This window comes from Mauremys reevesii, linkage group 1 (genome assembly GCF_016161935.1).
Source record: "Mauremys reevesii isolate NIE-2019 linkage group 1, ASM1616193v1, whole genome shotgun sequence".
Taxonomy (NCBI): domain Eukaryota; kingdom Metazoa; phylum Chordata; order Testudines; family Geoemydidae; genus Mauremys; species Mauremys reevesii.
In genome coordinates this window covers 44,332,485-44,353,326 of record NC_052623.1, presented here as the reverse complement: position 1 = coordinate 44,353,326, position 20,842 = coordinate 44,332,485, and the positions used below count along the sequence as shown (strand labels likewise).

The window sequence follows — 20,842 nt, the reverse complement described above, 5'->3', positions numbered from 1 at the left end:
TGTCTTCATTAACTACACTCAAAAATATCAGTTGAAGGTCAACAGTCAACTAACCCATCTGAGTAGCTGGCACAGATGCAAATTTGGAACAAATATTTCAGTTAACTAGCTGCAGCAAGCTGAGCAATGAGAGTTTGAACTTAAAGTAAAAGCCAAGACGTAGGAATACTGTTAAAGGAAACTAACCTTTTCAGCTGCGTGTATCAATGCAGTTGTTCCATTTTTCTGTCTACAGTTGACTTTAGCTCCTTTTCTAATAAGGAGCCGGAGGAGGTCATCATGCCCTCCTGCAGCAGCAAGCATCACTAGCGTCATTCCACTTGAATCCTGCAACAAATTGTTTATTTTTCAGTCACAAATCTACAAATGGAGCCTGTTTACACTAACTACACCTGTAAAGGCACCCAGTTACAACATAGTTCCATGTAAGTATAGGTTGGACCATGATGATGTCTCTGAAATGTGCTACAACCTTTGATAGCCCAGTGCTTCAGCACAGTTCAGGGATGCCATCATGGGTCATTCTCCATTTAAAAAAAAAAAAAAAAAAAAGTCAAGACATACATAAATGGGCTTGGGGGGACAAGTGCACTATAACCAGGCCACATTCAAATCATTCCCACTAGCTCTGGTATAGATATAATGTATCCTCCTGGTTAGCAAGACTTACCAAATTTAGTGTAAATGCTGTATTTAGCTGCAAATCAACATGTTGTAATGGATACCAGCCAATGAATCAACATTTCTTTAGGAAAATAACTAAAAAGTACAGATGCAAAACAAGATTAAAACCCATGATTCAATCAATGTTTCCTGCTTGCTGATTTAAACCATGATGAAAATCAGTGATTTAAGTCAATCTATTTCTCATGCTTATATATGTTTTAGAAGTACATACATTTTAGAAATACTTGTCAAGTTTTACAGCATATAGTCATTTGCAATAGAATCAAACCCCCAGAGAGTTAACTGACTGTTTTACTTAAAGGAAATGGAGGAGAGATCAATAACCATTCAAAACACCCAAAACGCAACTACATGTGTATGCTAAATATAAGCTAGTCAGATTTAAAAACCAAATATCTGAAAGTTAGTTCCTGCTTACCTGCCAATTTAGAGTCTAGGGTCCTATTTAAGTGTATTTGTAATATTTAACTATGCACATATTTGCTTACCAATTTCAAATCTGAACAGTTTAACCTGAAGAGCTCTATGTAAGGTCTCCTCTTCCATAAACTGGATTTGTACAAAATTTCCCTTCAATACTTCCTCTTTACAGAGATTACCTCTTGATCCAGATTATATTCTTCATTTGAATTAAGCGCCATCTTTACTGTAACATAGTCTCCATTTTTAACAGCATCCCTCAGTAGAGCTGAAAGAAAATTCGTTCAATTGGTATATTCACTTTAGAACACCAGATAAGAAATTTTTCCCCCTCTTCCCAAAAATTACTTACTACTCGATATTGGTTCTGTTGAAGAGTGAGTCTCATCTTCTCCATCCAAATGCTTCTGAAAGTCTTCCAGGGTAAGCCATTCTAACTGCATGTCCATGCCCAAACTCAAGACTTGCTGCCTGCCATCTATGATACAAACCCCAAACGAGTTACTTGCTTTGTATAGCCACCAAAATGTAATCACTGCCTGCTGTCTGTATTGACTGGCAGTATAATGTGCACAGAATCCTGCACATTTACTTTTCCAGAGCCAAACTGGACGCAATGATCCATAGTGGGGGGAAAACGCCAAATAATGTGTTACCATTACAAATTGGCACAAGTGTTCAGTAACCTGGGGCCGAAAGCCTGAATCAGAGCCTGCCACTGTGTGGATGGAGCCCGAAGGCCCATGGCTGAAGCCTGCCTCCTCTACCCACAGAGAAAGTGGAGAATTCACTAGCTGCCTACACCTCTAGTATTTCTGTCTCCAGAGCAGGGCAGGGCCCAACTGCTGCTGGTGGCCCTGGGAGAGGGGCCACTGCTTTGCACGCCCTGCCCTCCCCTCCGCCCCCATCACAGGCCAGGAGGCCGTGGCCACAAGAAAAGGCCCTGGTGGTTGCGGGGGTCACATTTGAGAAACACTGGTCTAGACAATATTATAATCCCTGTACAGACTAGTGGAGAACCCTAGACATTTAGATCCTTTGCCAACACTCCAGTGCTTGGTGTCAGTCAAGAAAAACAGATTCCTCAGATGGAAGCAATGTGAATGGACAGTTACAGCCATACAACTTTGTAGAACTCAGTATGACTCAATTTTTGCACAGCAAGTTTCAGTGGATTTGTTTTTACTACTTACCAGAATTCTCCTCCATTTGACATACATTGTCCACTTCCCGATCACCTTCTGCAGCAATGTAAGTCCAGGTATCTGTCTCATCTCTTGTGCTTCTCCTTTCCTTGTATAATTGTTTATTTTCTTTTGATTTGAATTCTTCTATGAATTTATAGTCCACTGAAGAGTCCTCTCTTTTTCGATTATTCTCAGAGTATTCATTTTTTTCTTCTGAAGATATATTAAACAAATCAAAAGCACTTCTGTTCTCCTTCAAACCTAGAATATAATTGCGAAATGTTTAATGGGATTGACTATATATGCAAGCCACAGAAGTTTATTAAATAATAAGTCCTGGTTGGCTGAAACAGTCAGAGTTTAAGAAAGTTTTTATTTACCTTCTAGAGGTTATCAATACCAAGGCCTGGAGCCAGGTTAACAAATTAGATCACTCATGCATGTGCAAAAGCCAAATTCAATGAAGATTATTTACCTGTGATTACCCTATGCAAGTCTGAATCCTGACTAGAATCAAAACCTAATTTCATCCCCCTTTAGAATGTTAATTTAACTAGAATTATATGAAAATATCTTGCTTCTTTGTAGGACTATTGATTAATTCCAGTTAACTCACACGATTAACTCAAAAAAATTAATCCCGATTAAAAAATTAATCGCAATTAATTACACTGATAAACAACAGAATACCAATTGAAATGTATTAGATTTTTTGGATGTTTTTCTACATTTTCAAAATATATTATTTCTATTACAACAGAATACAAAGTATACAGGGCTCACTATTATTTTTTATTACAAATATTTGCACTATAAAAATGATAAACAAAAGAAATAGTATTTTTCAAGCATTAGAGGGGTAGCTGTGTTAGTCTGTATCCACAAAAACAACAAGGAGTCTGGTAGCACCTTAAAGGCTAATAGATTTATTTGGGCATAAGCTTTTGTGGGTAAGAAACCCACTACTTCAGATGCATGGAGTGAAAATGACAGATACAGGCATAAACATACTGACACATTTAATTAATTATTTTTTAATTTTAATTAATTTAATGGAGATAGCCTATCTCCTAGAACTGAAAGGGACCTTGAAAGGTCATTGAGTCCAGCCCCTGCCTTCAGTAGCAGGACCAAGTACTGATTTTGCCCCAGATCCCTAAGTGGCCTCCTCAAGGATTGAACTCAACCCTGGGTTTAGCAGGCCAATGCTCAAACCACTGAGCTATCCCCCCCCCATGAAAAGAAGAGACACATGAAGAGAAGGGAGTTACCTTACAAGTGGAGAACCAGCGTTAAGGCCAATTCAGTCAGGGTGGATGTGGTCCACTCCCAATAACTGATGAGGAGGTGTCAATAACAAGAGAGAGAGAAAATTGCTTTTCCAGTAAGCCAACCACTCCCAGTCCCTATTCAAGCCCAAATTAATGGTGGTAAATTGGCAAATGAATTGTAGCTCTGCAGTTTCTCACTGAAGTCTGTTTTTGAACTTTTTTTTGTTGAAGGATGGTTACTTTTAAATCTGTTATTGAATGTCCAGGGAGATTCCAGTGCTCTCCTACTGGCTTTTGTGTGTTACCATTCATGATGTCTGATTTGTGTGTCTTTATTCTTTTACGTACAGACTGTTTGGTTTGGCCAATGTACATGACAGAGGGGTATTGCTGGCACGTAATGGCATATATCATATTAGTAGATGTGCAGGTGAATGAGACCCTGCTGATGTGGCTCATGTGGTTAGATCCTCTGATGCTGTCACTAGAGTAGATATGGGGACAGAGTAGGCAACAGGGTTTGTTACAGGGATTGGTTCCTGGATTAGTGTTTCTATGGTGTGGTGTGTAGTTGCTGTTGAGTATTTGCTTTCAATTCACCTCATACAAGTACTGTAGTGCAATCGCTTTATCATGAAAGTGTAACTTATAAATTTAGATTATTATTTTTGTTACATAACTGCACTCAAAAACAAAATAATGTAAAACTTTAGAGCCTACACATCCACACAGTCCTACTTCCTGGTCAGCCAATCGCTAAGACAAACAAATTTGTTTACATTTACAGGAGATACTGCTGTCTGCTTTTTATTTACAATGTCACCTGAAAGTGAGACCAGGCATTTGGATGGCACTTTTTTAGCTGACATTGCAAGGTATTTACATGAGAGATATGCTAAAAGTTCATATGCCCCTTCATGCTTCAGCCACCATTCCAGAGGACGTGCTTCTGTGCTGATGCTTGGTTAAAAAAAAAAAGTCAATTAAATTGTCCATCGGCGGAGCAAAAAAAAAGGACGAGTGCTGCCAGTGGAGCAAAAAACCAGTGAACTCCTTGGGGGAGAATTGTATGTCTCCTGTTCTGTTTTACCTGCATTCTGATACATATTTCATGTTATAAACAGTCTCGGATGATGACCCAGCACATGTTGCTCATTTTAAGAACACTTCCACAGCAGATTTGACCCAAGGTTTAAGAATCTGAAGTGCTGTCCAAAATCTGAGAGGGACGAGGTGTGGAGCACGCTTTGAGAATTCTTAATAGAGCAACACTCAGATGCAGAAACTACAGAACCCATAGTTCTGTCCCATTCCCCCTCCCCCCCCCCCCAATCTGTCAATTCTCCAAGTGATAACTGGGGATTCTTGAGCTGGAGAACTAGGACACAATGGGAGTAAACCGCTTTTCTCTTTAGATCCTGTGGAACATCTTCCATGGCTCCCACCCAAAGGAGTAACTGAATGTCACAGACCAGAAGTTGCTCATGAGAGGGGTCCCTGAAGAGGGACTGGGAAGGGGGGTGTAGAACTGAGCTGGATGGTATATCCCACTTCCACCATGTTCAGCACCCAACTGTCTGTAGTTTTATGGGACCATGTCCACTTGAAGTGGGACAAACAGTCCATAAACAAAAGGGGAAACAGGATCCGGAAACTTAACCTGGTACAATGTCCTTGAGCGTCCCGTCAAAGCGACTTAGGGCTGCCCAAGTGTCTGCAAGGGGCAGACTGAAGTGGAGGGGGAGTGGTGGCCTATGCCTAAAGTCCCTGCTCTGTTTCCTCTGTGGGTGAGAGGGTCAAAAAACCAGGATGACTGCTTCAATCTGAAGTGCTTCCTCAACGTCGCAGGGGTATACAAACCCAGGGACTTAAGGGTTGCTCTGGAGTCTTTCAGACAGTGAAGCTTTGTATCGGTCTTCTCAAAGGGTAGGTTCTGGAGGGTATGCTGAACCTCCTGTGGAAGGCCGGAGGACTGAAGCCACGCACTCTTACATGGCTACCACAGACGCTATGGACCTGACTGCCAAATCTGCTGCATCAAGGGCTGCTTGCAGGGAAACCTTTGTTATGGATTTCCCCTCCTCCACCAGGGAGGAGAACTCCAGTCTGGCTTCCTTGGACTTCAACATGTGGTACTCCATATTGAAGTCATATCTGTCCAGCAGCACCTGCTGGTTAGCAGTCCTAAGCTGCAGGCCCCCAGCAACTGTATTTGGGGCATGCAAACATCTACACTGGAATGGACGTATGCAAGCACTCGAAGAAAAACTGTTTTTGTTAACCTCATAGGATAGAACAGAAAGAAATGGACCTACTCAGAGGGTGGCATATATGTGCATTTGGTGCAAGGAGCTTCTGTCCCTCAGAGACCAAATTGCAGAACTGCTAACTGCAGTATGTAACCTATCATTTAAATCAGCTTCTGTACCAGCTGACTGGAGGATAACTAATGTGATGCCAATTTTTAAAAAGGGATCCAGAGGTGATCCTGGCAGTTACAGGCCAATAAGCCTGACTTCAGAACCGGGCAAACTGATTATAGTAAAGAACAGAATTATCAGTTTCAAACACATAGATGAACACAATTTGTTGGGGGAAGAGTCAGCATGGCTTTTGTAAAGTAAAATTATCTCACCAATCTACTACTTGTTAACCCCTTCAAAGAACTGTATGTGGACAAGAGTGATCCAGTGGATATAGTGTACTTAGATTTTCAGAAAACCTTTGACAAGGTCCCTCACCAAAGGCTCTTAAGCAAAGTAAGCTGTCATGGGATAAGAGGGAAGGTCCTCTCATGGATCAGTAACCGGTTAAAAAATAGGAAACAAAGGGTAGGAATAAATGGTCAGGTCTCAGAATGGAGAGGTAAACAGCAGTGCCTCCATGGGGTATGTACTGGGGCCAGTACTGTTAAACATTCATAAATGATCTGGGGAAAAGGGGTAAATAGTGAGATGGCAAAATTTGCAGTGGATACAAAACTACTCAAGATAGTTAAGTCCCAAGCAGACTGCAAAGATCTACAAAAGGCTCTCACAAAACTGGGTGACTGGCCCTCAAAATGGCAGATGAAATTCAATGTTGATAAATGCAAAGTAATGCACATCAGAAAACAATCCCCACTATACATATAAAAGTATGGGGTCTAAATTAGCTGTTACTGCTCAAGAAAGATCTTGGAGTCATTGTGGATAGTTCTCTGAAAACACCCACTCATTGTTCCCGCTCAATCCACTCACCCATCAAAAAAGCGAACAGAATGTTAGGACTCATTAGGAAAAGAGATAATGAGACAGAAAATATCATATTGTCTCTCTATAATCCATGGCGTGCCCACATCTTCAATACTGCATACAAATCTGGTCGCCCATCTCAAAAAAAAAAAAAAAGATTGAAATTGGAATAGATACAGAAAAGGGCAACAAAAATTATTAGGGATACGGAACAGCTTCCCTATGAGGAGAGATTAAAAAGACTGGGATTTTTCAGCTTGGAAAAGAGACAACTAAGGGGGGGATATGATAAGAGGTCTATAAAATCCTGACTGGTGTGGAAAAAGTAAATAAGAAAGTGTTATTTACTCCTCCTCATAACACAAAAACTGGAGGTGCACCAAATGAAATTAATAGGCAGCAGGTTTTAAACAAACAAAAGGAAGTATTTCTTCACACAATGCACAGCCTGCGGAATTATTTGTCAAAGGATGTTATGAAGGCCAAGACTATAGCAAGGTTAAAAAATGACTAGCTAAGTTCATGGAGGATAGGTCCATCAATGGCTATTAGCCAGGATGGGAAGAGAAGGTGTCCCTAGCCTCTGTTTGCCAGAAGTTGTGAATTGGCGACAGGATAGATCACTTGATGATTACCTGTTCTGTTCATTCCCTCTGAAGTACCTGGCATTGGCCACTGGAAGACAGGATACTGGGCTAGTTGGATGTTGGGTCTGACCCAGTATGGCTGGTTTTATGTTCTTAAATTGCAGCAAGGGACATTTAGGCTGGACATTAGGAAACACTTCCTGTCAGGGTAGTTAAGCATGGAAATAAACTGCCTGGGAAATCATCTTCATTCGAGGTTTTTAGGAGCAGGTTAGACAAATACCTGCCAGGGATGGTTAGATAATAACTTAGCTCTGCCTTGTGTGCAGAGGACTGGACTAGAAGACCTCTCAAGACTTTGCAATTCTACACTTCTATAATTCTATATAGGGTAAAATAGGATAAGCTTAAATTCAAGACATGAACCTTAATCTTTTTAAAGAAAGGATCCATGGGTGTTTCTCTCAACCTAGCTGGTGTTAAGAGTTATGGCAGGCAGCCACTGCCAGGCTTGGTGGCCCAAAAATATTAACCATAATTTCAGAACACATTTTTATTTAGTTTTACTAAGCGAAGTAGACCTGCCAACATCACCTGTCTATTATACTGCTTTAAATGAAAATCTGTCACCAGGCTGAGCAAGAATTTTCTATGAGGCTTCAGAGCCACCAACTTATCTTTGAGCTACAGCACGAGCCATCAACTTACTCATACTCTTGACTGCAGTAGCAGCCATCAAGAAAGCAATCATTACAGAAAGCTCTGTAAACATTCCTGTAACATTCAACGGGTGCATCTACAGGGTAGGACAACTCCTGGAATAGCCAATATTAAAACATGACATATGCACACACAGTTTATTACTAAGAGTATGATATGCAAATATGGTTGACACTCCTAGCAGGGAAGAGAAGAAGAATCTGCAGTTCAAGGTGGAGAAGATACATTTGATTTTAATGTTCAACTGTGTTTTAAGATTTAGAGTATAGGATGTAAAAAAGAAATCTAGAAAGTGAAAAAGAAAGAAATTACAAAACCACCAATTGTTAAGTCATGGAGTTGCTTTTACTTCTTGAAAAGCCACCAGAACTGAAGTACTAAAAGGTGGAATGAAGCTAAGATTAAGTATAGCATATGTGTAAATTCTCATGTGCATTCTATAGTGGGACTATAGTCTACTCTGTAGGACTGGATAGGCTTTATTGATCTAAAACAGTGGTCTCCAATCTTTTTAAACACAAGATCACTTTTTGAATTTAAGTACAACCCAGGATTTACCTCAAAGAAAATATAGAAATAACAGTTTATTATGCTATATAAAGCAGAGATCAATTGCTTAATATACATAATTATATTTTCCCTGCTTATTGAGTCTCAGTGTGAAACTTGTGAATGCACATTATCTACCAGTGTCTTGAAATTCGAGTTGTAATTTGAAATAGCTAGGTTGGATACAGTCCTGCAGATGTTCATCTGTGAGGCGGGTACAATACTTGGACTCGATAATCTTCATTTATGAGAATGCCATCTCACACAGATAGGTGGAACCAAAGCAAGCTTTCACTTTTAAAGCACAAGACAATAGATGGTTTACGCGTCCCCCAAAATCGCTGTCCCTTGATCTGGCTTTTAGCTCAATGTCACTTTGCATGGTAATTATCTCCATATCAATTCCACTACTTTGTAAATCAAACACCTGATGGAATGTCGCAGCCAACCTACCAATGTCTGCTGGAAGGAATGGATTTGAGATACACATTACGACTGGTGCCATCATGTCTATTTCTTGACATTGCCTGCTGAATTCCTCTGCTAATTTGGTCAGCTGTGCACAGAACTTTTCTGGGTGGAACCATTTTTCTTAGTCTTCAATTTTTTCTAATATTTTCCCCAAATTCAGGAAGTGCTGCAGCATTTTATTCTTTAACTAGAGGAACCACAGACCCAATTTCAATTTGAATGCATTCACCGCACTGATCATATGTGATAAGTCTCTGCCCTTTCCCCGCAGTTCAGCTCGTTCAATTTGGACGTTATGTCAGTAAGGAACCCGAAGTCTAGCAGCCATGCATTGTATGACATCTCACTGCACACTTCGTTCCTTGATTTTAGAAGAGCGATGATTTCAGGCATTAGATCCAAAAATCTGTGCAGGACTTTCCCCCTGCTTAATCACCTCACATCTGCATGGAGGAGCAGATCACCGTAAGCAGCATCCACTTCGTCAAGTAAAGATTTAAACAGGCAGTGCTGGAAGGCTCTTGCTCCAATCAAGTTTATAATTCTGACAATTATTTTCATTACACGTGAGAAGTCCATAACTTTACGCACTAGTGCTTGCTGGTGGATTATACAGTGGTAATTCACAAATGAAGGAAAATCTGGATCATTTCTGCAAAATGCAACAAAGCCAGCATGTGCGCTAAGCATGGCAGGTGCACCATCTGGTGTGATTGAAACAAGTTTCTTGATTGGAATGATTTTCTCAAGCATGTACTTTTTGAATTCGTTGTAGATATTATCACCTCTTGTTCTCTCTTTAAGAGGCAAAGCAGTCAGAAGGTCCTCTTTAGTTATCGCATCCTTAAAAACCATTTGAACAAAAACAACTACCTGGGCTGTGTCGGTCATATCAACCAATTCATCAAACTGCAGTGAAAAGCATTCACAGTCATTCAAATCCTGCTGCAGTTGCTGAAAGATATCTTCGGACAAAGATTTCCCCCTTCTTGCTACTCTGGAAGCCTCAAGTGATATTATTTCCTCTTTGTTTTTTAAATCTTTAAATAAGGAGCCCGCTGCCATAGTCATTGCCTCTTTAAATACTTCTCTATTTGTAAACAATTTGTGTTTTGCCAGCAGATAGCAAACACGGAATGATGCTTCAGCAGAGGCCTCCCCTTTTACTGCTGGTTTAGTAAAACATGACTGTTGAACTTTCAAAACAGACTTCAATTCATTAACTTTCTTTGTACAGAGCACGCTGGGGAAACTGTCCTTAAATTTGCTATGCATTGTTTTGTGGTGCCTTTCTAAATTCTCCTTTTTATTTATCGATATACTTGTGTGACATGGAAGACCTATGCACTTATCTTTCACTGTTGCAAACAGAGATTCATTTTTCTATTCCAAATGTAAGTTGCAAGTTTTCGGTTTCTTTTTAGATGGCTCAGGTTCGTCATTCATTGTTAACGCTAGCTAGGTATGTATTTTTTAATTATAAAAAGAGAAAAGAGGAGAGCACTAGCTACAACTATAGTCTGACATTTCTGAGCAGTAGACATGCACGCCACGCACGATAAGCTTTTTTTTTCTTTTCTTTTTTCCCCCAATTCTGCACTTGCAACCAAAGGTGGCATGAGTTATGACACCTTCTGGTTATTAGGAAAGAGGAAGAGTGTACCTCTGTACTTTGGGGGGATAAAATTGGTCATGCTGGAGCCTGTCTCTACCCCAGTTCAACGTGCAAAGAAGAAAAAGTTTCAGTAAATTTAACAGAGAACTAAAACCCAACAACCTTCAATGAAAGGGCCCTCGAGCTTGGCTGTTTCTTTGCATTCATCTGTCAGGGCCAAGTGCTCAAATCTGACCAGCGCTTTACGCAGGCTCCCCAACTCCAGAGGGAGAATGAAGTCAGCACTCTCTGCTTCCTCCCGACCGCCTTCCTTCCTGAGCAAGCACCCAGGCAAAGGAGAAACCCCCTGTAGGGCTTGTGGGAAGCAGGGCTTTGCATTTTCCCCCTCAGCGTCCCCTGGTACGTAGGACGGCTGCCCCGCAGGCTGGCGGCCCAGGGGAAAAGCCTGTGTGGGCAGGCGTGCCATGGGGCTTGGTGGAGGTTGTTTGCTTGACCACAAGCCCTGTAAAGGGGATGGTCTGGGCTGTTGTCTAACTCCGTCTACGCTCCCAGCCAAGGAAGCGCTTTCTCCTCAATGCTCACAGGCACCAGCCCCAACTCCCCTTGGTAGCTGGTTAGCCGATTGTTTTAATCCCCCACCACGGAGCTCCCTGCTGAATGCGCACAGGCAATCAGTGCCAGCAGCCTTGCCTCCCCTCCTGAGGCTGGGGGTGCCGTACTCGGAGAAATACCTTCTTGTGGGCTCTACGATTGACCGGTCGATTGCGATCAACTGGTTGGTGACCACTGATCTAAAAGCTCTTTGTTCTCTCTAACTGTGCAAAAGCCTTGATTATAACTTACTTTTTAATCCCTTCTGTTCTTTTCTGCCTTTTTCCTCCTTTTCGGAGTCGTATCGTTTCTGAGGTTTTTCTTTTATTTCATTTTTCTTTACTTCCTTTTCCTGGTACTGAAGGCAAAAGATAAAATTAAAGTGCTATACTATATTAAAGTGAAATTACCAGTTTTCAACTGCCAAGAACCAGAGTTCTGCATTTCTCTGCCAGAGTCATCACTAACATTAGTAAACAGATTAGTGTGGAGAGCAGGGTGATAATAAAATGGAGAGTGAACAGCACAGGTGACCTATAGTGGGAAACAATGCCTTTCACACTTGATTTGCTAATTTAAAATCCAGACAAGGTTGCTAGTGAATAAAAAAAAGTCATCTGATCTGTACATAAACTTACATAAAAGGTGTTTAGTGCCCTTAGTCCAGTTCCTATTGAACAGATGTTCACATGATAAAATTACCACCAAAATTAGAACTATTCAATCAATGCTTTAAGCAGCAGAGTTTGAACATGCACAAGGACAGAATAAGGACATACTAGCATGACAGTGAATTATACTATGATGACTTTATAATGGAAGAGACTAGAAACTATAAGCATCCACATTTCTTGTTCTTTCAATACCCCAAGTATGCTAGGTGCTTTTCTAGCACAAAAAATACAGAGTCTGTTTCAAAGAGCTTACAGTTTCCCCTCTTGTGTTATGTCTAAAATTAGAATAAACTGTAGCGAGCAGAAAGTGTGATGGAAGCCACAGGTAGTAAAAAGATCTTGCTATTACTCAATTAAAACATTCACATCTTGATGTGCAGATGGATAAAAATACTTAAAAATTTAAAAGTCAGATTTCATTTTAGTTTTTAAAAAGAAATGTAGGTTTATTTTTATATTTTAAAAAATAAACCTACATTTAATTTTTAAAAATTAAACTTGAAACAGATACATATAGGCTTTAACATAGGATATCAATCTATTTAATTAAAAAAAATATTAAGCAGTACATTTTTCTGCCAAGTTTTAAAGAAAATCAAAACAATGAACTGGTAAAAGTCACTGGCTAAGCCCCTGGAATCAGAGTCTGCTGAAGTATTACACCAGCTTTTGATAGCAATACTCTCTTCTGCAGGTCGAGAAAGAATATTTTCTGCATTTCAGTTTATTCAACTAGTTCTGTTCAATGACTTCCAGTTCATTCGGAGTTAAGAAACCAATTGAGAGTTGAAAATGGAAAGTTTGTTTCCCTTTTCCAATCTATGAATTAAAAAAAAAAACCTGGTGTGAGAGATTCCTACTACTTGTAAAATCTTGAATATGGTGACTAGAAACAAACAGTTCAATTCACTAACTACAAATCATATTTCCTTTGTTTAATAAATCACATTTTTTATGCAACTAGCACATTTAAGGTAGGTTTTTTTAAATAAAAAATTTAAAATGCTGGTTTTGTACATTCTTAATTGAATATCCATCCAAAAAGAGCTTGACACAAATCACAAGTAAAAAATAATCTAATAAAGGAATGTACCATTCACCAGCTCAGGGTGCTTCAAACCAAATTGGGGTGTGTGCAGCAACAGAGGTTGCCACTGACAGGGGGAGAGAGGCAGGAACTGCCCCCCCCCCCCCAATCTAAATCCATTATGGCATGATCTATCCTGTGGGAGGGGGCAGGGTATTGCCCACTCTCTTTTACCCCTCTCAAACCTGGAGGACTTCCTGGAAGGACAGAGATATGAGTCATGCTACCAGGAATACAAGAACCAGAAAAGGTACACTGAACAATGAGCCGTTTAAGGGGTGGCAAACCCTGTCCCCAAGGGAACCATGTAGTGGAAATGTAACAATGAAAATCTTGCCACTCCTTGTCTACTATGCAGTAGTAGTCCACGTATTGCACGGGTGGGGAACCTTTTTTCTATCAGGGGCCATTGACCCACGGGGGGGGGGGGGGGGGAAACAAAACCAGTCACAGGCCTGACAACCCCAGGGGCAGGGGGGGAGGCGGCGGCTCAGGGCTTCCCTTAGGCTCTGGGGTGGGGCCAGAAATGAGGGGTTCTGGGTGCAGGAAGGGGATCCGGGGTAGGGCCAAGGGGTTTGGAGTGTGGAAGTGGGCTCAGGGCTGGGGCAAGGGGTCTGGGAGGGAATTAGTGTGTGGGAGGGGTTTCTGACATGGGACAGAGGGTGCGGGGTGCAGGCTCAAGCCAGGTAGCACTTACCTCAGGCAGCCCCCGGTCAGCAGAGCAGCGGGACTAAGGCAGGCTTCTTGTCTGCGCTGCTCCCAGAAGCAACCGGCATGTCCAGCCCCTAGGCAGAGCGTGGCCAGGCAGCTCCGAGTGGTGCCCACGTCCGCAGGCACTGCCCCCGCAGCTCCCATTGGCCATAGTTCCTGGCCAATAGGAGCTGCAGAGCCAGTGCTGGGGGTGGAGGGGTAGCACACAGAACTTCCCTGCTTGCCTCTCCACCTAAGGGCTGCAGGGAAATGCCAGCCGCTTCCAGGAGCTACATGGAGACAAGTGGACTTTTAATGGCACTGCGTGGAGACTTGATGCGGGCTGGATGAAATTAAGCAGTGGGAAAGATTTGGCCCATGGGCCGTAAGTTCCCCACCCCTGATATAAGGGACAAACAGGCCTTTAGATTCTGCAGAAGGTACAAATGGTGGGATTTAAGGGTTTCCAGTAATACAAATGCAGTGGCTTTTAAAAGATTTTTAGGAACTGAATACTTTTTCAAACACATGATCATTTCTCATTATTGTTCTAGAACTTCTAAATCTTCAGATTACTTAGATCAGTAAGTATAACACACTGCTAGTCACACTTTGCAAACTTCCTGTTTGTATATGTTTATACTTTGTGCTAAGTGATCTCAAGTTAAATATCCAAGAACTTGAATTTCCTACATAAGTGCCTGGATAAGACAGCAACTCCATTTGGGGGTTCTCTTCCATTTTCCTCTCAGTTCTACCAAGTCTCTTTTTACCTACTTTCTTTTTAGCCCTGACTACAAAAAGATACTGACCCTTTGCTGACAAATCTTCTTGATCTGCTGCTGAGAACAGTGATGTACTAATTTAGATCAGACAAAAATACTGACAGACTCAATTATGCTTTCTTGTCTACGAGTTTTGTTTTCAACGTTTGTTCAGAGAGGACTTGTTCTGAAAAACATCCAAATTCCTTGTTTAGACAGAGCTTGTTTGCTTAAATTTATTTCTGACAGCCTGTGTAACTTTTGTCTGAATGCTGTATAGTTATAGCCATGCCATTCCCAGGATATTTGGGACACAAGGTGGGTGAGGTAATCTCTTTGATAGGACCAACTTCTGTTGATGAGAATAAGCTTCTTTCACCAACAGAAGTTGGGCCAATAAAAGACATTACCTCACCCACCTTGTCTCTCTTACTTTTGTCTGAATACTTTCTAGTTCTGAACTATTTGCTGAAAAAGTTTTACACAAGGTTTAACACTTAAGCCAGCTAGCATGAAGAGGATCTCAGTCTTTAACAACGTTTAGGCAACTGCTTACAGGACTAGGAAGAACAGAGGCTTATTTAAAAAAAAACCAAAAAACAACAAACCACAATATTTTAAATACGGCTATGCCCCATCCAATTTGCTTGGCTTAACCATGTTTAGAATGGACATCACAATCATTAAACTCTAGTATGGACATGGTTTCTGTTTCTCTAGTTCCACTTTTGTTTTCTTCCTCTGAAGGTAGTATCTACATTTGATATTTATATTCTCTTTTTGAAGCTGATTTCCCCACTCAAAGGTGCTCAGGGGATGTATGCAATAACCTTGATTAGAGTACCACATCTGAAACTAATGATACAGACATATTTGCTACTGATCACTGAAAAGAATGTTACTTTTGAGGAGTTGTGTCTGTAATTTTTGCTACAATCAGAATGCAAGTTGCTATGGGCACAAACTGCAAGCAGCAATACAGTGGTCTCAGGCAGCTAAACAACATTACATTGTTCAATAGCATTTTTTACAGAAGGCCATTTTAGTTTTTCCAATACTGTACACTTATTCTTTACCTTTTCTACCCCAGATCCTCCTTAAAATATAATCTTGTGCTCAGTGAGGAACATAATAGTATTTCAAATCAAAGAAACACAAACTGCTTCAGAAATGTTTTTAGATTAATCTGAAGAGTACGTGTCTTAAATACTTAATTTCAGATTTTTATTTTATATTGTCTACATTCTATCTAAAAATAACCAAAAGAAACTCTAACAAGACAAGCCTCCTGCACATCTATTTGGGAGACTCGTGTTTATAAGTGATTTCAGGATTCCAATTCCTAGTTAGATACCAAAATACACAAGTTACAGTAATGGCATACTTAAAAACACAGAGATGGCATGTTAGCCATACCATATAAGAACACTTCATAGCGTGATAATGACTGGACACTCACTAGGTGGCTGAATGCCTTACTATAAAATAAACGGAAGAATGCCAAACCGAAGGAGGTCAGAGATGCAAGGTAACGGACAAGTGGCTAAAACAGATAGTACAAGGGTTGTTTAGAATGAAATCTAACCAGTTCTCAAACAACTGAAAACAGGAAGCTGGAGAGATTCACAGACGCTAACTCCAAGAGTGCCAGGGCTGGCTTTAGGGCAATTCCCCTGATTCCTGGGAATTGGGCCCCTCACCCTCCGCCGAAGTGCCGCCGGAAACAGCGGCGGCCGATTGAGCTGCTGCCGAATTGCTGCTATCTTCAACCGCAGCTCAATCACTGCTGCTGTCTTCGGCGGCATTTCGGTGGCAGGTCTTTCGAATTGGGCCCCGCACATCTTAAAGCCAGCCCTGATGGGTGCTCTGGGGCTGGAAAACCCTCGGAAAATAAACAGTGAGTGCTCAGCACCCACTGGCAGCACTGCAGGTCGTGCCTCCCCCCCCCAACACTTCCTGCCCACCGGCAGCCCTGTCAATCAGCTCCTCCCACTCCTTCCTGCCGCAGATCAGCTGCGGGGGCGGGGGCAGGAAGAGGCAGGGGAAGAGGTGGAGTGAGGGCATGGCAGGGACAGGAAGAAGCGGGGTGGGAGCTTGGAGGAAGGAGTGGAGTGGGCACAGGACCTGGGGCAGAGCAGGGGTTCGAGCATGCCCCAGCAACTCATTAAGTCAGCACCTACGGAGAGATTTATACTCTACTGAAGACTAAACAGAAGAAAAAGACAAGCTAACTTAATATACAATACTTACTTTTTGAACAGTTTTAGGATTACCTTTGATAAATTGCCTTTCCTTTGACATGTCCTCCACATTCAGATCACATTTAGAGACATGCTTCTCTCCTAACATGCTCCCTTCTTTATTATATTCAGTATACAAGGAAAAATTTTCAAACAGAGTCTCCCCTATAGAGTGTGCAATGGGCTTCTCTTTCATTTTAGCCTCATTAACTCTCCCAAGTATATTTTTGTCTTTGCGATCAGAAACAGTAGACTTTTGAGGTGTCTGAAGTATGTCCCTGGCATAATGTGTCTGATTTAAACTTTGTTTTTCAAATTTCATAACACTGCTTACCTCCCCAACTGAATCAGTTGACTTGCGTCCTTTTTCATCAGTGCACAATTTCAAACTTTTTTGGACTAGAGCAGGTGTAGGTGAAACTTTGTCTAACTCTGCAGAAGCTTTAGTCTTTTCTTGAGCTTTTTGTTTTTTGTGCATATTTTTCTTCTCCAAATAGGTGTCCTTTGTTTCCACTTTTCTACTTTCCTCTTTGTAATCTTCAGCCTTTTTAAGTTTCTTCTTTTTTCTTTTAACCTTAAGCTCAATGCTGTCCTCTTCAGTACTTGCTGACCCATCTGGCTGCTTGTCAGCAATGGAATCCTTCATAACTATTTCCTGTTCAGATTTCTCTTTTCCACTTTTTATCTTTTGTTTCTCCTCTCTACCCTCAGAACACAAGTCTGAATTTTCATTGTCAGCTGCTTGAGAAAACGAATCATCTAGGGTGCTTGACTCGGAGTCAAACTGAAGGTCACCATGTTTTTCCTTTCGCAACTTTTTATTTTCTTTAGAATCCTCTTTACATTTTGTCTTTAAATCTTTAATTTCTCCCTTCTTTTTCTTGAATTCTTTAGAATCTTCTTTCTTCTGCTTCTTAGGATCTTTTGAATCTTCCTTGGTTTCTGAAGTTCTTTTCTTTGGTTTTGAATCTAAAATCAAACTATCTGAGGAGTTTTCACGTTCCAGTCTGGGTTTCTCTTTGAATTTTGCAGACTTTGATTTTTTCTTTTTCAGATCATCTGGGCTCCTATCCTCGCCATCTTTTGATTTTTTCTTCTTCTTCTTCGGTGATGTGTCTTCTTTTGCTTCACTTTGCAAGTCACTGTCAGATTCTGCCTCAAATAAGTCGTCATTTAAAGACAGCTTCTATAAAATGAAGAAAAACAGAAAACATTTCTTTCCTCCTTTCCCAATTAAACTTTATTATTTATGTACTTCAGTGCACAACAGTGTTATACATGCTTAAATCCATAGTGCCCAAACCCAGGGTAATGCAAGATTTCAAATTTTTAAACATCTGCAGTTTGTAGTGGTTATTCCCATTTTAGCTGACCATTACTAAGTCCTCTTTGAAATGGAACTAGATCGAAGTGCATTAACAAACTTAATGCATGCCAGCAGATTCCACAGGGACAGACAGTCCATGGCAGAATAGTGCAGGGGAAATTCACACCTGTTTGCTGTGAACGAATTCTTTGTGCAGACAAGCCCTTACTCAAGCTACTACCTCTAGAAGTGGCATCCACAGGCACATGGAGGAAAAACAACAAAATAAAAACAGACAGGATGTATCTGGGTAGCTATGTTGAGCAGCAAAATAGAGCATAAACTTGATTCTGGACTCTTTCTTGCTTCAAGAGTCGGTCCTGGTCTACACTTAAAGTTTAGACTGACCTAACCACCAGTGTAGAAATGACTAGCTTGACAGAAGAATTCTTCCATCAGTTTAGCTACCGCTTCTTGGGGAGGTGGATTTCCTCCCCTGGGGAAAACCCCCTGTCAATGTAGAAAGTGTCTACATTACAACGCTACAGTGGCATAGCTGCAGCTGTGTCACTGTAGCACCCATAATGTAGACATGGTCTAATTAACTTGATATTGCAAAGGTGATCTACTGATTCTCCAGACGTAAGGCACAAGATTCCAAAGAAACCTGTTGTAGGTTACCCATGTGCTTTAAAGTATGTCCACACTGCCATAAAACAGACAGGGCTGGCCTGAATCAGCTGACTTGGGCTTGCGGAGCTCAGATCCCAAGGCTATAAAATTGCAGCGTAGACGTCTGGGTGTGGGCTGGAGCCCGGCAAGGAGGAAGAGGATCCCAGAGCTGAGGCTCCAGCCTCAGCATCTACATTGCAATTTTATTGCCTTGCAACTTGAGCCCCATGAGTCCAAGTCAAGCAAAATGGGCCAGCTGCAGGGTGTTATTGCAATGTAGACATACCCTATAAGAGACTCTTAAAAACTCATGTGCCCATCATCCATTGAACATAATATAAATTAAACATGAACAAAGAAAAAATCCCAGGGATTACTGGGCAAAGAACATCCAAACAAGGCAGGGAGGGAAAGTACTGCTTCAAAGAATGAGTGAGTAAAGAGTTCTCACTGGAAGAGAATAGGGTTTCGGTGTGGGGATGGTAAAAAGATTTTCATTTAACTGCCTGCTGAATGTTGATTAGACTGGCCCTTTACCATTTAACTAGCCCCAATTGGGCTTAAAATTGAACTTTGAGATGAATCTGGGTGACGTACATTCATTCCCTGTCTGATGCAGAAAACCGTTTAAGACAAACAATAATAGCAAGGCTGAGGTTAAAAAAAAAAAAAAAGAGCAAAACAGCGCAGTGCTTTAAACTAAAAAGACTATCCATAATGGTCTCCATTCCTGCTGCCCTCCCTGCAGAAGCTTAGTCTACAAGAGACAGAAGAAAATGGTGGTAAGACTGATAACAGATTCTGCATTCTGTGCCTACAATTATTCCACTGGTATAGACACAACTGTTACTTTTAATGAGAAGAACAGTTCCTATCTGTAATTCTACCTTTCAGAAGATAACTGCTTTATCAATCTATGTAAATATTTAGAAATCTAGTTAACCTTGTTTCACAATATGGACTGAGAAGTAAGCATTTCAAAAATACAAAATTAATCTCTAGTCCAGGGGTTGGCAACCTATGGCACGCATGCCAAAGGCAGCACACGAGCTGATTTACTGTGGCACACTGCTGCTGGCCTGGGGTCCCCGCCGCCGGCCCTCCTCAGCCCGCTGCCAGTCTTGATGGATGGAATCCTGGGCCGGCAGCAGGCTGAGCAGGGCTCCAATTTCCCCAAAAATCAATAAGGGTCTGGCCACTGATGCCTTGCACATTCCCAATAACTTTGGAATTGATCGGATGCTAGGTTCACAAGTTATCACGTTACATACAGAGAAATGCCATCAAATTAAATGTAAGGACCTCACAAGGTTGGCCAAAAAGGGCACTTACGGCATTTTCCCCCCTAATTTAAGAGATTTTCGTAATCTTACCCAAGCTTTAATTAATAGTAACTCCCAATCAAGCAAGCAATGGTCATCACAATAATAAAGGCCTCTACTACAAATAAATTTTGATTATATTTTAGAGTCTGCACACAACTCCATGGAACATTTAATACCACAAAATAAGGCCTAAAAAGGGAAAGACGTCTTTAATGGAAGGTGAGGGGAAAGCAGACATACCTGTATGTCCTTCTTAACGGGCTTAGGCTTATTATCCACGATTTTTTTTCTGAATTCAAGCAGCACTTCTTTACAGTCTTCCAGATGAACCTCTGGTTCCCAGGTATCATCATCTGAGGTATATCCCTTCCACCGCACTTTGTACAGAATTTTACCCTGTGAGAGCAAAAAGTACTTAATAAACAAGAGTTTATGCGGGGGGGGGGGGGGGTTCTACAGTATCGACGTGCTCTTGTGAACCTCCATGTATAATGGTTTAGTCTAATGTCATTTTATAGGATGAAAATGTTAATTCCTAAAAAGTGAGAGGAGCCGTGTTTTGCTATAATCATTCATGCAAACATGTTCTTATAGTTTGAAGTATTAAAACCTCTTTTGTGTAAGTACAGTGAGTATAAGACTTATTTCTTACAGCAGTTCACTAAACTTCTGTTAACCATTTGGTTTTGCCAAAGTTCTTTGCTGCTTCTCCAAACAAATTTAGCAATTTCATATTACAATGATGAACAAATC

General features: G+C 41.1%; 1 protein-coding gene across 2 annotated transcripts in view; it reads right to left on the bottom strand.

The window, feature by feature from the left end:
* MPHOSPH8 (M-phase phosphoprotein 8) overlaps positions 1-20,842 on the bottom strand; it is a 38,793-nt gene that overhangs the window by 13,153 nt on the left and 4,798 nt on the right. For both annotated transcript variants that reach the window (XM_039516018.1, XM_039516007.1), the window contains exons 2-8: positions 20,330-20,485; positions 17,121-17,972; positions 11,584-11,689; positions 2,301-2,555; positions 1,460-1,585; positions 1,287-1,375; positions 187-327 (exon numbers count right to left, since the gene is read on the bottom strand). In XM_039516018.1, the coding sequence (XP_039371952.1) occupies positions 187-327; positions 1,287-1,375; positions 1,460-1,585; positions 2,301-2,555; positions 11,584-11,689; positions 17,121-17,972; positions 20,330-20,485 (1,725 nt within the window). The remainder of the gene's footprint in view (positions 1-186; positions 328-1,286; positions 1,376-1,459; positions 1,586-2,300; positions 2,556-11,583; positions 11,690-17,120; positions 17,973-20,329; positions 20,486-20,842) is intronic.